Genomic DNA, 16921 nt, shown 5'->3' with positions numbered 1-16921 from the left:
ACTAAAGTCTTGGCCAACGACCCACTCCACCGTGAACCTCAGAGTTCACAACTTGATGCAATTTGGTTTACATTACACACCCTACTTCAAATGTATTTCGGTAAATTTAAAAACCACATGCTCTCCTCTTTTCTCTCCTGTCTCTTGCTACTTTCTTTCTCCTCTCCTCCCCCACTCTCCCCTTTTGGTCCCCGGGGTTCGCGAACAGAGTTTTACATAGCAGCACACCCTTGATTCCATGACCCTCCACTGGTTATCCCTGAATGTTCAGGGCATGAACTCTCCTCAAAAAAGGGTCAAGATATTCAAATATCTCAAACAACAAAAGATAGACATTGCGTGCCTACAGGAAACGCATTTCTCTTCAACTTCCTGCCCTAGATACTTTGCGGCAGACTACCCCCAGGTCTATTTAGCTAACGGCCCTACCAAGCAAAGAGGAGTCCTGATTGCTATACACAAATCTGTTCCGTTTATTTGCAGTAAACAGATCGCTGACCCAGATGGCAGGTACTTAATAGTTTAAGGCACAGTTCAAGACAATGATGTAACCATAATGTCTTACTATGCCCCAAATAGAAATCCGGGACCCTTCTTGACCCACATCTGTTCTCTCTTGAAGTCGCACCAAAAGGGTACCCTCCTGCTAGCAGGAGATTCTAATGTGTCATTGAATCCCTCTATCGACAACTACCCACCGGATCATAGGCCTCCCTCCCCTGCCGCCAAAATATTTAAATACTCCCTACAATCTCACGACCTGGTAGACGTGTGGAGGGAATAGCACCCCCGGGGTAGGGACTTCACTCACTACTCACATCCCCATAACTCTCACTCTAGAATAGATCACATGTTTGTGCTAAGAAAACACCTCTCACTAGTAGATTCATGCTCTGTGCTTGCCACTCCATGGACAGACCATGACCCTATTGTAACAGTGCTCCACTCTATTTTGAGCAAACCCCAACACTCCCCCTGGATCATGAATGACTCTCTCCTCTCCTTCAAAGACATTTTTAAAAATATCCAAGACACTTCCGAGGAATATTTTAAACTTAATGTAGGGTTGGTCTCATCCCCGGTCACACTTTGGGAAGCTTATAAAGCAGTCCTTCGAGGCCATGTAATTAGGATCGCATCCTGACGTAAACGGGAAAGGGCGCAAGTCCGCCGAACGTTAGAGCACCAACTGGAGACCTTTTCTGAGACCTTTAAACAATCTCCCACTCCGGATAATCGCAGGCTCCTTGATAAGGCTCGTACAGATTTAGACTTATGCTTAACAGATGAAGCAGAGCGCACACTACGCTGGGCCAGACAAAAATGGTATGCCAAGGCCAATAAACCCAATGCAAGGTTGTCCAATAGATTACGTACCTTCCCCCCGAAATTCACTCCCATCACTCTGCGCACTCGCCACAACATCCTAACGGGAAACCCACAACGTGTTCTAGATGAATTTAGATACCGTCTCACAAAACTTTACTCATCTCCTGACCATCCTTCCCCCCAATCCCCCAATGACGTTCTGACAAATCTTTCTTTACCTTGTCTATCTGAGACCCACAAATCACTCATGGACCGAGACATTCAAGTCTCAGAAGTCCTTCAATGTATTAAAGAACTGAAAGTAGGTAAAAGACCGGGCCCTGATGGTTTCTCGGCTCTTTACTATCGGAAATTAGCTGATGTCATCGCTCCCCACCTCACAAATATGTATAACTCGGTTAAAGATGGTCGTTCTTTCACACCAAATCTATTAACTGCCAACATAGTGATGATCCCCAAGCCTGACAAAGACCACTCCTCCTGGGCCAACTTTAGGCCAATCTCCCTGATCAACATAGACATGAAGGTTTTGACAAAAATTCTGGCCAAACGCCTTAACTCCTTCCTTCCACGGCTAATAAAAAAAAGACCAGGTGGGCTTTGTCCCAGGGAGACAGGCTGGTGACGCTATCCGACGCCTCCTACAAATACAACACATTGTACACAACAGATCTCTGGAGACAATGTTTTTGTCTCTGGACATTACTAAAGCTTTCGACACCCTGTCCTGGCCCTATCTTATACAGGTATTAAACCACTATGGGTTTGGTGCGTCCTTTATGAAATGGGTTTTAGCCATTTATGACACCCCCCAAGCTAAAGTGAAATATTATGGATTTGAGTCACCCACCTTTCCTATCCTAAGAGGGACTCGTCAGGGCTGCCCCCTCTCTCCACTTATATTTATATTGGCACTGGAACCTCTGGCTGAGGCGATTCGATCTCACCCGGACATAGAGGGGGTAGAAATTGCGAGCTCCCCTCATAAATTATCCCTGTTTGCGGACGATATCCTGCTGACTATTACCAAGCCTAGAATCACCTTGCCTAACCTGCTGTCCCTTTTAAACACCTTTGCTGCGATCTCGGGCCTAGTTGTCAATCCCTCTAAGTCCAAAGCGATGTCAATTAATCTAGCGCCCCTTGAACTAGAACACTTAAAAGCTACTTTCTCCTTTCACTGGCTGGCCTCCCTACCCTACCTGGGGATCAAACTTACCCCAAGTTACTCAAACCTCTACCAGGCCAACTTCCCCTCGCTCTCTGGGAAATTGACAGCAATGCTCAACTCTTGGTCTGCCCTCCCACTATCCTGGTTCGGAAGGATTGTAACTATTCGAATGACCTATCTCCCAAGACTACTCTATTATTTCAGGGTCCTACCGGTCCATGTTCCACCCCATATTATACGCATTCAGCAACGGAAAATAATGCAATTTATATGGGGTTCCACCAGACCCAGAATCAAAAAACGGGTGCTGTATGCCCGCAGGGTCGATGGCGGCCTCTCGGTTCCTAATCTGCAAGCTTATTACACGGCGGCGGCTATTGCCCCGCTATCACATCTCCATGAAAAACAGCAGATGCTGTTGTGGGCCGTCGTCGATCTGGTGGACGCTCACCCGATACCACTGGCCTCTATCCCTTGGCTTCCCAAAGCTCACCGCCCAACCAATATAGGCCCTTGTTTGGCTCACTCACTTAAGTTGTGGGACTCGATTAAATACTCAGTGAACCTGATTTCCCCGCATCTCCCTCTACTCCACCTCCTTCATTGCCCGCTATTTCCACTTGGGCGTGATAATCCGATGCAATTCACGTGGTGGTCCGAGAATGGTTTTGTAGATATCCACTCTATGTTTACCCCTACCAAGATTATCCCATTCGCAGCATTGCGATCCTCCCACGATATTCCCCTTAGGGAGCACTACAGCTACATGCAGATTCGGCATTTCCTACAACAACTCATTAAATCTCAACCATCTCCCTATACATTGACCCCTTTCGAAAGCTTATGCAGATCACGACCCCAATCCTCAGGTTTGATCTCTTTAATATACGCAGCCATAATAGGCTCCAAGAAACCACCCCTGAGACCATATCATCTCCAGTGGGAGGCAGAATTGGGGAAAAAACTAGATCCAGAAGACTGGCAGGCCATGACTGCTGCTCTATCCAAATGCTCCAAGAATGTGTTACATCTAGAAAACGCTTACAAAATACTCTATCGATGGTATTATACTCCAGCTAGACTTGCGAGCTTTATTCCATCCTATTCCCCCTTATGCTTTCGTGGGTGTACCCAGGAGGGAACAATGGCACATATTTGGTGGAAATGCCCCAAGGTTTGCAGACTGTGGGTCAGAATTTATGCTCTTCTCCGTAACAAACATAAGAAGGGATCCCTATGAAGCTCTCTTGGGGAAACCAATCATAGAACTACTGAGACCGGAACGCCAACTGGCGTCGCATATTTTTACTGCAACTAAATTGACCATAGCAATGGCTTGGAAAACCCCAGTTCTCAGCTTCGAAGCAGTTAAGAATCGTGTAAATGATATTATGATTAACGAAAAATTGACAGCTGTCCTATCAGACACACATGATAAATTCCTTCGGACATGGCAGCCTTGGGTGTCTCATGTCCACCCTTCTAGATTTGATCCTGTGCTACTCTCGCTCTGAGATGCCTCCGTCCTCCAGCCCCAGGGACCCCCCTCCCCCCTCTCTCTCCACCCTCTTTCTCTTCTCTCTCCTCTGCTACACAATTTTCTTTCCTCTCTCCTTGGCCTTTCCTCTTTTGAATCTTCCTTATATTCTTTCTCGCGATTTCTCTGATTTACAGACCAACCTCTGTCAGGTTGGACAACTGATGAGCAACCGTTCTAAAGACATGAAAAATTGTTACTCAGCGCCATATGGTCTTTTTCACATTAAGACACTAAACATTCATAGTCTATCCAATCTTTAATAGGTATTTTTCTAATCTTAAGCACCCCTTCCAATGATTCAACAGGTTGATATATTCATAAAATCCGCAGACCTCATGCAAACTCTCCTGAACCTCAAGACCGTGTAAGATTTGTTATGTCTAATATTGTTATGCCTGTTATATATCCGCAATCTTATTGCAGATGTGTTTACATGGTGTGCTCACCATTGTTTTTTGTATTTTTCTTGACGATTTTTATGTTTAATAAAAACCTTTGTACAAGAAGTCACACATAAATATTGTGAAATCATGAAAACTCTTTCAGTGTGTCTTCATTCTCAGAACGATCTTCTATTGGAGGGGGTCCCCAAACTACAGCCCACAGGTCAAGTCTGGCTCTCTGCAACATTTTATATGGCCTGCAGCTTGGGTCAGTGGCCTCTCACACAGGTCCTCAGCCTATGGTCTCCCTTCATAAATACAGCTCCTCCCGCCTTTAGCCCAGGTTTTGTATCTTTGCGGATTACTAGGATAACTGACGTCCTCACAACCAATTATGTGCTTGCCCCAGCATTCACAGGAGAATAGCACTTCCTCCATCCAGACCTGATCTGCATGCTTCTACAGCCACGCATCTGGGATCTCCAGGCTCCCAGCCATGTTGTATGTGTGCGAAGTAAGGGTGGACTCTGATGGGGACCCGAATTGAAGGGGAACACTGATGGGGAATCTAATGAGGACTTTGATGTAAGGTCACACTTTGGTGAGAACTTTGAAGGGAACCCTGATCTAAGATGGAGACAGTGATGTAAAAAGGGAATCTAAAGAGGCCCCTGATGTATGGGGGGGGGGGGGGGGGGGGGGACGACTCTGATGGAGACCCTGATGTAAGAGGGGTCTCTAATGTAAGGATTCCAATGGGGATGATTCTGATGGGCTCAATTTTATTTGGGATTTCTTTACCGGAAAAAAAGCTCCAAGTAAAACGTCTTAATCCATTTAAATTGCAATTATTCATTTATAAAAAAAATTTTTTGTGGGGAATCACAAATCTTTTAAAACTATACAATGCAGCCCTCGTGCTGAAAGGTTTGGAGGCCTCTGCTCGAGTATAATATTACAAATGATCAAAATTCCTGAGCTAAAGACATAACATTTCCACACTGATAAATTGTATGCTTTTAACTTACTGGTCAATGCAAAGTTTTCCGTGTTATCTCCTAAAACATTGTCTGCCTGTACCCTGAGATAGTTGACAAGTGTTTTTTTTTTTTTTTTTTTTTTTTTTGTGAAATGACTTTAATAAATCTCAATTGTTTTGGCACTTACCGCAAATCTGATATCTTACTTTGGAGAACTGGCTCTAATATTATCGAAGATAACATAAAACCTCCAAAGCATTATATTTTCTGAAAGCAGATACCCTAGAGAATAAAATAGTGGTAGGTCCAATTTTTTATGTCACTCGATATTACCGCAAAAGGTCTAGAAAATGCTAAATTTCTATTAAAAAAAAAAAAAAAAAACACACATTAACCACTTGCCGACCGGGCCATAGCCGAAAGACGGCTACAGCGCGGTCGGCTAGTTCTGGGTGGACGTCCATGGACGTCCTTCCAGAATACTGCTCTCGCGCGCCCCCTGGGGCGCGCACCCGAGAACTTCCGTGACCGCCGGGTCCAGAGGACCCGGCGCATCACGGATCACGGTAAACGGCCGCTGATCGCGGCCGTTTACCATGTGATCGCTCCGTCTGCATAATACCCTGCAATACTCTGCATAATACCCCGCAATACTGCAATACTCTGCAATATACCCGGCACTACTCTGCAATATACCCCGCAATACTCTGCAATATACCCCGCAATACTCTGCAATATACCCCGCAATACTCTGCAATATACCCCGCAATATACCCTGCACTACTCTGCAATACTCCGCAATTTTTAACCAGTTCCCGCCCACAGTCATATGACGTCCTTGACTTTGAGCGGGGATATCTGAATGATGCCTGCAGCTACAGGCATCATTCACATATCAGCTTTTTTAGCCGGCGATTTCCTACACCATAAGAATGATCATAGCAGCTGTTCTACTGCTTGATCGTTCTTATGGGAGGCGAGAGGGGACGCCCCCCCCCTTCCCGCCACCCTCCGGTGCTTCTACCGACTCACCGCTGTCATGAGGACCTGTCATGCCATATTCCTATTACATGGGATGTTTACATTCCTTGTAATAGAAATAAAAGTGATCAAAAATTTTTTTGGGGGGGAAAAAGTGTCAAACTAAAATAAATAAAGTAAAATAAACAACAAAAAAAAAAAAAATTTTTAAAGCGCCCATGTCCGTGTGCTCGCATGCAGAAGCGAACACATACGCAAGTCCCGCTCACATATGAAAACGGTGTACAAACCACACATGTGAGGTATCACTGCGAACGTTGGAGCGAGAGCAATAATTTTGGCCCTAGACCTCCTCTGTAATTCAAAACATGTAACCAGTAAAAAATTTTAAAGCGTCACCTATGGAGACTTAAGTAGTGACGTTTGGCACCATTCCACGAGCGTGTGCAATTTTGAAGGGTGACATGTTAGGTATCTATTTACTCGGTGTAACTTCATCTTTCACATTATGCAAAAACATTGGGCTAACTTTACTGTTTTGTTTTTTTTTAAAGCACAAAACTTTTTTTTCCCAAAAAAACGCGTTCTAAAAATTGCTGCGCAAATACCGTGCGAGATAAAAAGTTGCAACAACCGCCATTGTATTCTCTAGGGTCTTTGCTTAAAAAAAATATATATATATATAATGTTTTGGGGTTCTATGTAATTTTCTAGCAAATAAATTATTATTTTTACATGTAGGAGAGAAATATAAGAATTGGCCTGGGTGCTCCAGAACGCCTGGAGGTGCTCCGTGCATGTTGGGCCTCTGTATGTGGCCACGCTGTGTAAAAGTCTCACACATGTGGTATCGCCGTACTCGGGAGTAATAGCAGAATGTGTTTTGGGGTGTAACTTGTGGTATGCATATGCGGTGTGTGAGAAATAACCTGCTAATATGACAATTTTGTGAAAAAAAAAAAAAGAAAAAAAAAAATCTTGATTTTGCAAAGAATTGTGGGAAAAGATGACAATTTCAAAAAAACTCACCATGCATCTTTCTAAATACCTTTGCAATGTCTTCTTTCCAAGTAGGGGTCATTTGGGAGGTATTTGTACTTTTCTGGCATGCTAGGGTCTCAAGAAATGAGATAGGCCATCAGTACTTCAGGTGTGATCAATTTTCAGATATTGGCACCATAGCTTTTGGACTCTCTAACGTTCACAAAGACCAAATAATATACACCAAGTTGTACTTATTTTTACCAAAGATATGTAGCAGTATAAATTTTGGCCAAAATTTACGAAGAAAAATTACTAATTTGCTAAATTTTATAACAGAAACAAAGAAAAATTCATTTTTTTACCAAATTTTCAGTCTTTTTTCTTTTATAGCGCAAAAAATAAAAAACCCAACGGTGATTAAATACCACCAAAAGAAGGCTCTATTTGTGTGAAAAAAAGGACAAAAATTTCATATGGGTAAAGTGTTGTATGACTGAGTAATTGTCATTCAAAGTGTGAGAGCACCGAAAGCTGAAAATTGGTCTGGTTAGGAAGGGGGTTTAAGTGCCCAGTGGTCAAAAGTTAATTTTAGAGGGCACAAAAACACAATTGCCCAATTTTTGTTGGTAAAATATAAAAGCCGAGTAAATAGATACCCAACATGTCACACCTCAAAATTTGTGTGCGCCCGTGTAATGGCGACAAACTTCAGTACCCTATAGGTTTCATAGGTGAAGCTTTAACCACTTCCAGCCCACGGACGTCATATGACGTCCTGGGCTTTGGGTGGGTATATCTGAATGATGCCTGTAGTTACAGACATCATTCAGATATTGCCGGTTTCAGCCGGCGAATCTCTACACCATAGGAATGATCATAGCGGCCGTTCCGCCGCTTGATCGTTCCTATGTGAGGCGAGAGGAGACGTCCCCCCCCCCCCTCCCGCCGCCCTCCGGTGCCTGCTCCGACTCACCGTTACGATCGGTGAGGCGGAGAGTGGATCCGCCGGCGCCGGATGTAGATCGTAGAGATTTCCGGCGGACCATATGGTCCCCGGAGTCTCTATGATCGTCGGAGGCCGGGCGCGATGTTATGACGTCACTCCCGGCCTCTCCATTCAAAAAAATGGTGCCGCTTCGGCTGGGAAGCGGCGATCGTTTTATTTATTTTTTTTTTTTATTTCAGGCTTCCCAGCCTAGTGGTGAGATATGGGGACTTATTGACCCCATATCTCACTATTAAGAGGACCTGTCATGTTATATTGCTATTACAAGGGATGTTTACATTCCTTGTAATAGGAATAAACGTGATCAATTTTTTTTTTTTTTCAAAAAAAGTGTCAAAATTAAAAAAAAAAAAAAATTATATATATATATATATATATATATATATATATATATATATATATATATATATTTAACAATAAAAAAAAAAAATGTTTTAAAGCGCCGCTGTCCCCGTGTGCTCGCACGCAGAAGCAAATGCATATGTAAGTCCCGCCCACATATGAAAACGGTGTTCAAACCATACATGTGAGGTATCGCCGCGAACATTGGAGCGAGAGCAATAATTTTGGCCCCAGACCTCCTCTGTAACTCAAAACATGTAACCAGTAAAAAAATTTCTAGCGTCGCCTATGGGTATTTTTAAGTACCGAACATTGGCGCCATTCCACGAGCGTGTGCAATTTTGAAGCGTGACATGTTAGGTATCTATTTACTCGGCGTAACTTCATCTTTCACAAAATGCAAAAACATTGGGCTAACTTTACTGTTTTGTTTTTAAACACAAAACTGTTTTTTTCCCCAAAAAAACGCGTTCGAAAAATTCCTGCGCAAATACTGTGTGAGATAAAAATTTGCAACAACTGCCATTGTATTCTCTAGGGTCTTTGCTAAAAAAAAACACATATAATGTTTGGGGGTTCTATGTAATTTTCTAGCAAAAAAATGATGATTTTTACACGTAGGAGAGAAATGTCAGAATTGGCCCAGTATTGAAGTGGTTAAAAGCCCACTATAGGTCATCAGTTTAGCTTTACAGAGGTGGTCTGGTGCTAGAATTATTGCTCTCGTTACGGCGTGTGCGACGATATGTAATCTGTGTATCATAATCAACATTTTCAGGCGTAGGCGCCCCACCACATGCATTTACGTGTGGTGGTGGGGCTTAATTTTTTTTTTTTTTTTTTACATGGGGTGTGTGGAGCATTCAGGTGGCAGCCAAGACACCAGGGCGCGATTTCATGTCCCCATGGCAACCTGGGGTTTGCAGATTCCTGGTTTACTCAGCGTAATGTCATCTATTATATTCTACCCGAAAAATTGGGCATTGTATCTGTGTGCACTAAAATTCATTAAAGCAGGTTTTTTTTTTCCCTGAAAATCTGCACTTTAAAAATGGCTGCGCAAATCTCGTGCGACAACTACCACTATTTTAACCAGGGTCTCTGCTTTCAGAAAAAAAAAAAATATGATATATATATATATAGTTTCTAATATAACTTTCTAGCAATTAAATGCAGATTTATACATGTAGGTTAGGGGGCATAGAATGGGGAGGGGTGAAGTGGGTAATCCAGGTGAATGACTGGAAGTAGTAATGGCAGAGGACAGGCATGTCTCTGTATTGTAGACTAGAAGAAATGCCCCTCCCCCTCCCACCAATAGCCGTCAGTGTGCGTCACTCCCAGTGCCGGTGTTCTGCCATATACTGTCCTCGTATCAGATAGTGTCCGCCTCGTACTGCGCAGGCGCAGCGCCTGCGCAGTACGGAGGAGCAGGAGATGCCGAAAATGGCCGAAGTTGATCAGCTGACCATCAGCTGTACACGGCGCTCGGGCACCTGTTAGCGATGGCTGTGTAAGAGGGCCCCTCGCGGGCTCGCTTCGCTCGCCACGCTTCGGGCACGGCCTCGCTGCGCTCGGCAAATATTTATTCTAACTCTATGTCCACTTGGATAGTAGGGAATGATCCTGGACATAGGGTAAGAATAAATGCGCAGGCGCCGTGTACAGCTGACGATCAGCTGTTGAACTTCGGAGACTTTCGGCGTCTCTTTTGTCCTCCGTACTGCGCCTGCGCAGTACAGGGAGGACACTATATGATAGGGGACTGAATTCGATAAGACACCGGCCCGTAGGGGGAGCTGTACTCCCCGCACTCATATACAGAACAGGAGGCGGACCCGAAAAAGGACCTGTGATCACACCTGCGATTCCGGGCCACGTTCAGAGCCACCCAGGGCACAAAGCGGTGTCGGTATGACTTCCAGCGGGAGAGCAGAGCCCTCAGCACCGAGCCCGGGGAAGAGGACGACATCATCATCATCATCACCACCACCACCGAGCAGCAGCGCCTCAGCTCACCAGCTTCCTAACTGGGAGGGAGTGGCAGCTCTTAGCCTATCAGCTGTCTCCCTGCTGCTGCTCCTCCCACCGCGTTCGTGCGTGTAGAGGGTGAGGTGTACGTATCAGACGTCTTCCTGCTGATCCTCCCGCCGCCTTGTGGCCAATCAGAATTTTCTTTTCTGATGACAGCTGGTCACGTGAAAAGCTCTTGCTCGTTCCTTTGCCTCTATGGAGCCTCTAGGTGGGCGGGGTTTACTGACATAATTTTTTTTTTTCTACCGACAACAGGAACAAATATCACAGAAGTGTTGTCACTGCTTGTATACTGTATAATATATCAAGCATTTCCTTATTTTTATTTCTAAGTAACAGCCAATATTAACCACTTACCCTCCAGAAGATTTACCCCCCTTAATGACCAAGCCATTTTTTGCGATACAGCACAGCGTTACTCTGACAATTGCACGGTCGTGCGACGCTGTTCCCAAATAAAATGTATGTCCCTTTTTTTTCCCCACGAATAGAGCTTTCTTTTGGGGGTATTTGATCACCTCTGCGGTTTTTATTTTTTTTGCACTATAAAAAAACCGACAATTTAAAAAACAAAAGACAAAAAAACCCCAATATTTTTTACTTTGTGCTATAAAACACACCCAATAAAAAAATCTAATTTCTGCATCATTTTAGGCCAATATGTATTCTGCTACATGTTTTTGATAACAAAAATTCCACTAATCGTTTATCGATTCATTATTTGCGCAAAAGTTATAGCGTCTACAAACTATGGGATATTTTTATTTATTTTTACTAGTAATGGCGGCAATCGGCGACTTATAGCGGGACCGCAATAAATCAGACACCTGACAATTTTGGGGGACCAGTGACACTAATACCGTGATCAGTGCTAAAAAAATATGCACGGTCACTGTACGAATAACATTGGCAGGGAAGGGGTTAACATCAGGGGCGATCAAGGGGTTAAATGTATCCCTAGGTTGTGCTTACTAACTGCGGGGGAGGTGCTTTTACTAGGGGAAGGCAAAGATCCATGTTCCTGCTTAGCAGAAACACGGGATCAGTACCTTCCCCTCTGACAGAACGACAATCTGCCTTGTTTACACAGGCAGACTGCCGTTGTACTTGTGTCCCCGGCAGACATTGAGTCTCGTGCACCCCAGAACCAGAAGTGTCAGATAATGTACTGGGTATGTGCTCTGGCACAGAGTGGCCGCCCTGCCGCAGTAAATGTACATGTAAGTGGTTAAAGTGGAAGTTAGAGGAGGTCCAGGCTACACCCAAAAAATAAAAAATCAGCAGCTACAAATACTGTAGCCGCTGACTTTTAATATAAAGACACCTGTCCAGGGATCCAGCGATGTCACCCGAACTGATTCTTCAATCAGCTTCGGGTGCAGGCGCTGGCATGACAAGTAAGGGAAACGGGAAGTGAAACCGTGCAGCTCCACACCCAGTTTCCTACTGAGCATGTGCAAGTCGCGCTGCGCCTTGTGAATGGTCCCGTAGTCTTCTGGGACCTGTGATGTGTCACAGGGGAAGGGGTGGGGGCCAAACTTCTGTCTCAGATCGCCTCAGCGTCAAAACCAGGTACCCGCTTCCCCCCAAAGAGTGCCATATGTGGCAGTCGAGAAGGTGGGGGGGTTCGGGTACAAACAAGCAGAGCTTCCCCTTGGGTGGAGCTCCGCCTTAAGTCCACTTCTTAACTTGTACCTAAGGCTTACCTGTAGGTACAGTGATTATCTTCTAAACTTTTAGGAGATATTCACACTGCATGCAGATGCTGACGTAAATGAAACAGCTGCGTAGGAGGCTTAAAACTGGGCGAGGAACAGCTACATTCTGCTACTAAGGTGAGGTTGTAGAAAACGGTTTCAAGTCCCAGGCCTTACACCATGACAAGACCGAGCACAGCAACAAGCCACAAGGTAGTTCAACTGCATCAGCAAGGTCACTCCCTGGCAAAGATTTCAAAGCAGACTGGGGTTTCAAGGTGCGCTGGTCAAGCTTTTTTGAAGGAGTACAAAGAAAACGGGCAACGTTGAGGAGTGCAGATGCAGTGGTCAGCCGAGAAAACTTAACACAGTTGTTAACCACTGGACGTTTTTTTTTTTTTTTCTTTTTTTTACCTGCAAGGCAAAGGCATAATGTGCTGGTATGCATTGCATACTAGCACATTATGTGAAACTTACCTGAAAAGGAAGTTTCCATCTTCACCCGTGTTGCTTCCGGGTTTGCAGACTCCGGCTCTGTGACTGGCCGGAGCCGCGATGACGTCACTCCCGCACAAATGCGCGTGGGGACCTGCTAGTCACGGCACAGGGTTCTGAGAAAACAGTGAAAAGAGATTTATGTAATAATTATGAATAAAACTAAAATAATGTGTAAAACATTTGATAGTGATCTAAAGAAGTCCCAGCAGGTGAAACATCAATAAGATATCATAGTGAATCCAAATCACCAGCAAAAAAAACAACAAAAGTCCAAGTGATGATTGATGTTAATCCGTGACAGCAAGGGAGAGTCCACCACCAGAAATGGAAGGGGTTGCTCCTTACCAGATAGCCATGACCCCCCACCACAGAGGATCACAGCAAGCAGAAATCTTTATAAGCCAGAAATGGGAACTGCCAACGGTGTCCACCAGAGGTCATCTCATCATCAGCCACACCAACGAACCCATGACAAGGATACCATAAAATATAGAAGGAGCTCACATAGTGTAAAACCGATAAGATTTATTTGAGTAAAATAAAATACAAAATGCACACTTACAAAGCGTGATGAATAAAACAGCCTTAAGTCCGGCTCCGTGGCCACCGGAGCTCAGACAAACTCGTCCTGCTGGAATACGACTTGCTTGGGGGTGACGTCAGTGCGTCGTCTGGCTCCGCCCTACACGTTTCGTGACATCATCATGTCTTCCAGGGGCACAGTTTTATTCATAATTATTACATAAATTTTTTTTCACTGTAGATTTTACGTTAAGTTACACATGCATTAGCGCAACCCCTTATTTTTTCCTATGTTTATCCACAATTGATGTTTTTTGTGGGGATTGCAGCTTTTCACATTAATTGAATATTTATTTGGTTTATAGCGCAGTTTCTCTCAATTTTCTATTCTGAGAAAACAGCACAGGTGGCCATTCCTTCAGAGCGCATACGCCAGTGATGTCACTAGCTGCATGTACAGTAAATATCTCCTAAACGATGAATGTTTAGGAGATAATTACACTACTTATAGCTAAGCCTTATTATAGGCTCACCTATAGGTAAAATTCAAAGATGGCAGTTTACTTCCTTTTTATTACAGAGGAAAGACACATTATGCTTACTTCCCTTTGACATTGGAAGAAGTCCAGCAGTGCCATCAGCCCACAGAACTGGTGGAATCCGGTGGGACCCGGTTATACCCATCTACTGTCTGCAGATGTCTGGCCAGAGGCGGCCTTCACACAAGAATTGTGGCCAAAAAGCCATACCTCCAACGTGCAAAGAGCCCCCACAGAGCCCTGATCTTATCATCGAGTCTGTCTGGGATTACAGGAAGAGACAGAAGGATGTGAGGCAGCCTACATCCACAGAAGATCGGCAGTTAGTTCTTCAAGATGTTTGGAACAACCTACCTGCCGAGTTCCTTAACCACTTCAGCCCCAGACCATTATGCTGCCTAAGGACCAGAGGACTTTTTCAAATTTGGCACTGCGTTGCTTTAACTGCTAATTGCGCGGTCATGCAATGCTGTACCCAAACGAAATTTGCGTCCTTTTCTTCTCACAAATAGAGCTTTCTTTTGATGGTATGATCACCTCTGCCGTTTTTATTTTTTGCGCTATAAACGGAAAAAGACCGAAAATTTTGAAAAAAAATGATATTTTCTACTGTTTGTTATAAAAAAATCCAATAAACTCAATTTTAGTCATACATTTAGGCCAAAATGTATTCCGCCACATGTCTTTGGTAAAAAAAAAGTCAATAAGCATATATTTATTGGTTTGCGCAAAAGTTATAGCGTCCACAAACTAGGGTACATTTTCTGGAATTTACACAGCTTTTAGTTTATGACTGCCTATGTAATTTCTTTAGGTGCTAAAATGGCAGGGCAGTACAAACCCCCCCCAAATGACCCCATTTTGGAAAGTAGACACCCCAAGGCAATTGCTGAGAGGCATGTTGCACCCATTGAATATTTATTTTTTTTGTCCCAAGTGATTGAATAATGACAAAAAAAAAAATATTTACAAAAAGTTGTTACTAAATGATATATTGCTCACACAGGCCATGAGCCTATGTGGAATTGCACCCCAAAATACATTCAGCTGCTTCTCCTGAGTATGGGGATACCACATGTGTGGGACTTTTTGGGAGCCTAGCCACGTACGGCGCCCCGAAAACCAATCACTGCCTTCAGGATTTCTAAGGGTGTAAATTTTTGATTTCACTCCTCACTACCTATCAGTTTTGAAGGCCATAAAATGCCCAGATGGCACAAACCCCCCCCCAAATGACCCCATTTTGGAAAGTAGACACCCCGAGCTATTTGCTGAGAGGCATGGTGAGTATTTTGCAGCTCTCATTTGTTTTTGAAAATGAAGAAAGACAAGAAAAAACATTTTTTTTTCTTTTTTCAATTTTCAAAACTTTGTGACAAAAAGTGAGGTCTGCAAAATACTCACTATACCTCTCAGCAAATAGCTTGGGGTGTCTACTTTCCAAAATGGGGTCATTTGGGGGGGTTTTGTGCCACCTGGGCATTCCATGGCCTCCGAAACTGTGATAGGCAGTGAAGAGTGAAATCAAAAATTTACACCCTTAAAAAGCCTGAAGGCGGTGCTTGGTTTTCGGGGTCCCGTACGCGACTAGGCTCCCAAAAAGTCTCACACATGTGGTATCCCCGTACTCAGGAGAAGCAACAGAATGTATTTTGGTGTGTAATTTCACATATTCCCTTGGCATGTTTGAGCAATATATCATTTAGTGACAACTTTGTGCAAAAAAAAAAAAAAATTTGTCTCTTTCCCGCAACTTGTGTCACAATATAAAATATTCCATGGACTCGACATGACTCTTAGCAAATAGCTTGGTTTGTCTACTTTCCAAAATGGGGTCATTTGGGGGGGGTTTGAACTGTCCTGGCATTTTATGCACAACATTTAGAAGCTTATGTCACACATCACCCACTCTTCTAACCACTTGAAGACAAAGCCCTTTCTGACACTTTTTGTTTACATGAAAAAATTATTTTTTTTTGCAAGAAAATTACTTTGAACCCCCAAACATTATATATTTTTTTAAAGCAAATGCCCTACAGATTAAAATGGTGGGTGTTTCATTTTTTTTTCACACAGTATTTGCGCAGCAATTTTTCAAACGCATTTTTTTGGGGAAAAAACACACTTTTTTAAATTTTAATGCACTAAAACACACTATATTGCCAAAATGTTTGATGAAATAAAAAAGATGATCTTAGGCCGAGTACATGGATACCAAACATGACATGCTTTAAAATTGCGCACAAACGTGCAGTGGCGACAAACTAAATACCGTTTTAAAAGCCTTTAAAAGCCTTTACAGGTTACCACTTTAGATTTACAGAGAAGGTCTACTGCTAAAATTACTGCCCTCGATCTGACGTTCGCGGTGACACCTCACATGCATGGTGCAATTGCTGTTTACATTTGACGCCAGACCGCTTGCGTTCGCCTTAGTGCGAGAGCAGGGGGGGACAGGAGTGATTTTTTATTTTTTTTTCTTTATTATTTTTTTGCTTTTTTATCTTATTTTTAAACTGTTCCTTTCATTTTTTTTTTTAATCATTTTTATTGTTATCTCAGGTACTCTTTTTTGAAAAAAATTGGGGTCTATTAGACCCTAGATCTCTCCTCTGCCCTCAAAGCATCTGACCACACCAAGATCGGTGTGATAAAATGCTTTCCCAATTTCCCAATGGCGCTGTTTACATCCGGCGAAATCTAAGTCATGAAATGCTCATAGCTTCCGGTTTCTTAGGCCATAGAGATGTTTGGAGCCACTCTGGTCTCTGATCAGCTCTATGGTCAGCTGGCTGAATCACTGGCTGCATTCTCAGGTTCCCTGTTGAGACAGGAGAGCCAGAGAAAAACACGGAAGACGGTTGGGGTGGCATTCGCTCCCACTGCTTGTAAAAACAGTCTAGAGGCTAATTAGC

At 43.6% G+C, this 16921-nt stretch overlaps 1 protein-coding gene across 5 annotated transcripts in view; it reads right to left on the bottom strand.

Annotated features, from left to right (window-relative positions):
• SETD9 (SET domain containing 9) overlaps positions 1–10815 on the bottom strand; it is a 95612-nt gene extending 84797 nt beyond the window's left edge. For 2 of the 5 annotated variants that reach the window (XM_073622972.1, XM_073622964.1), the window contains exon 1: positions 10579–10809. Coding sequence is in view for 3 of the 5 variants with exons in the window: in XM_073622964.1 (XP_073479065.1) it covers positions 10579–10700 (122 nt within the window). In the remaining 2 variants the exon portion in view is untranslated. Of the gene's footprint in view, positions 1–10578 lie in introns of all 5 variants that reach the window. The other 3 variants (XM_073622982.1, XM_073622955.1, XM_073622948.1) reach the window with 3 other exon arrangements.
• Between the last annotated feature and the right edge of the window lie 6106 nt (positions 10816–16921).

This window comes from Aquarana catesbeiana, linkage group LG01 (assembly GCF_042186555.1).
Source record: "Aquarana catesbeiana isolate 2022-GZ linkage group LG01, ASM4218655v1, whole genome shotgun sequence".
Taxonomy (NCBI): Eukaryota; Metazoa; Chordata; class Amphibia; order Anura; family Ranidae; genus Aquarana; species Aquarana catesbeiana.
The sequence above is the reverse complement of the archived record's forward strand: the minus strand, read 5'-3'. Positions and strand labels throughout refer to the sequence as shown.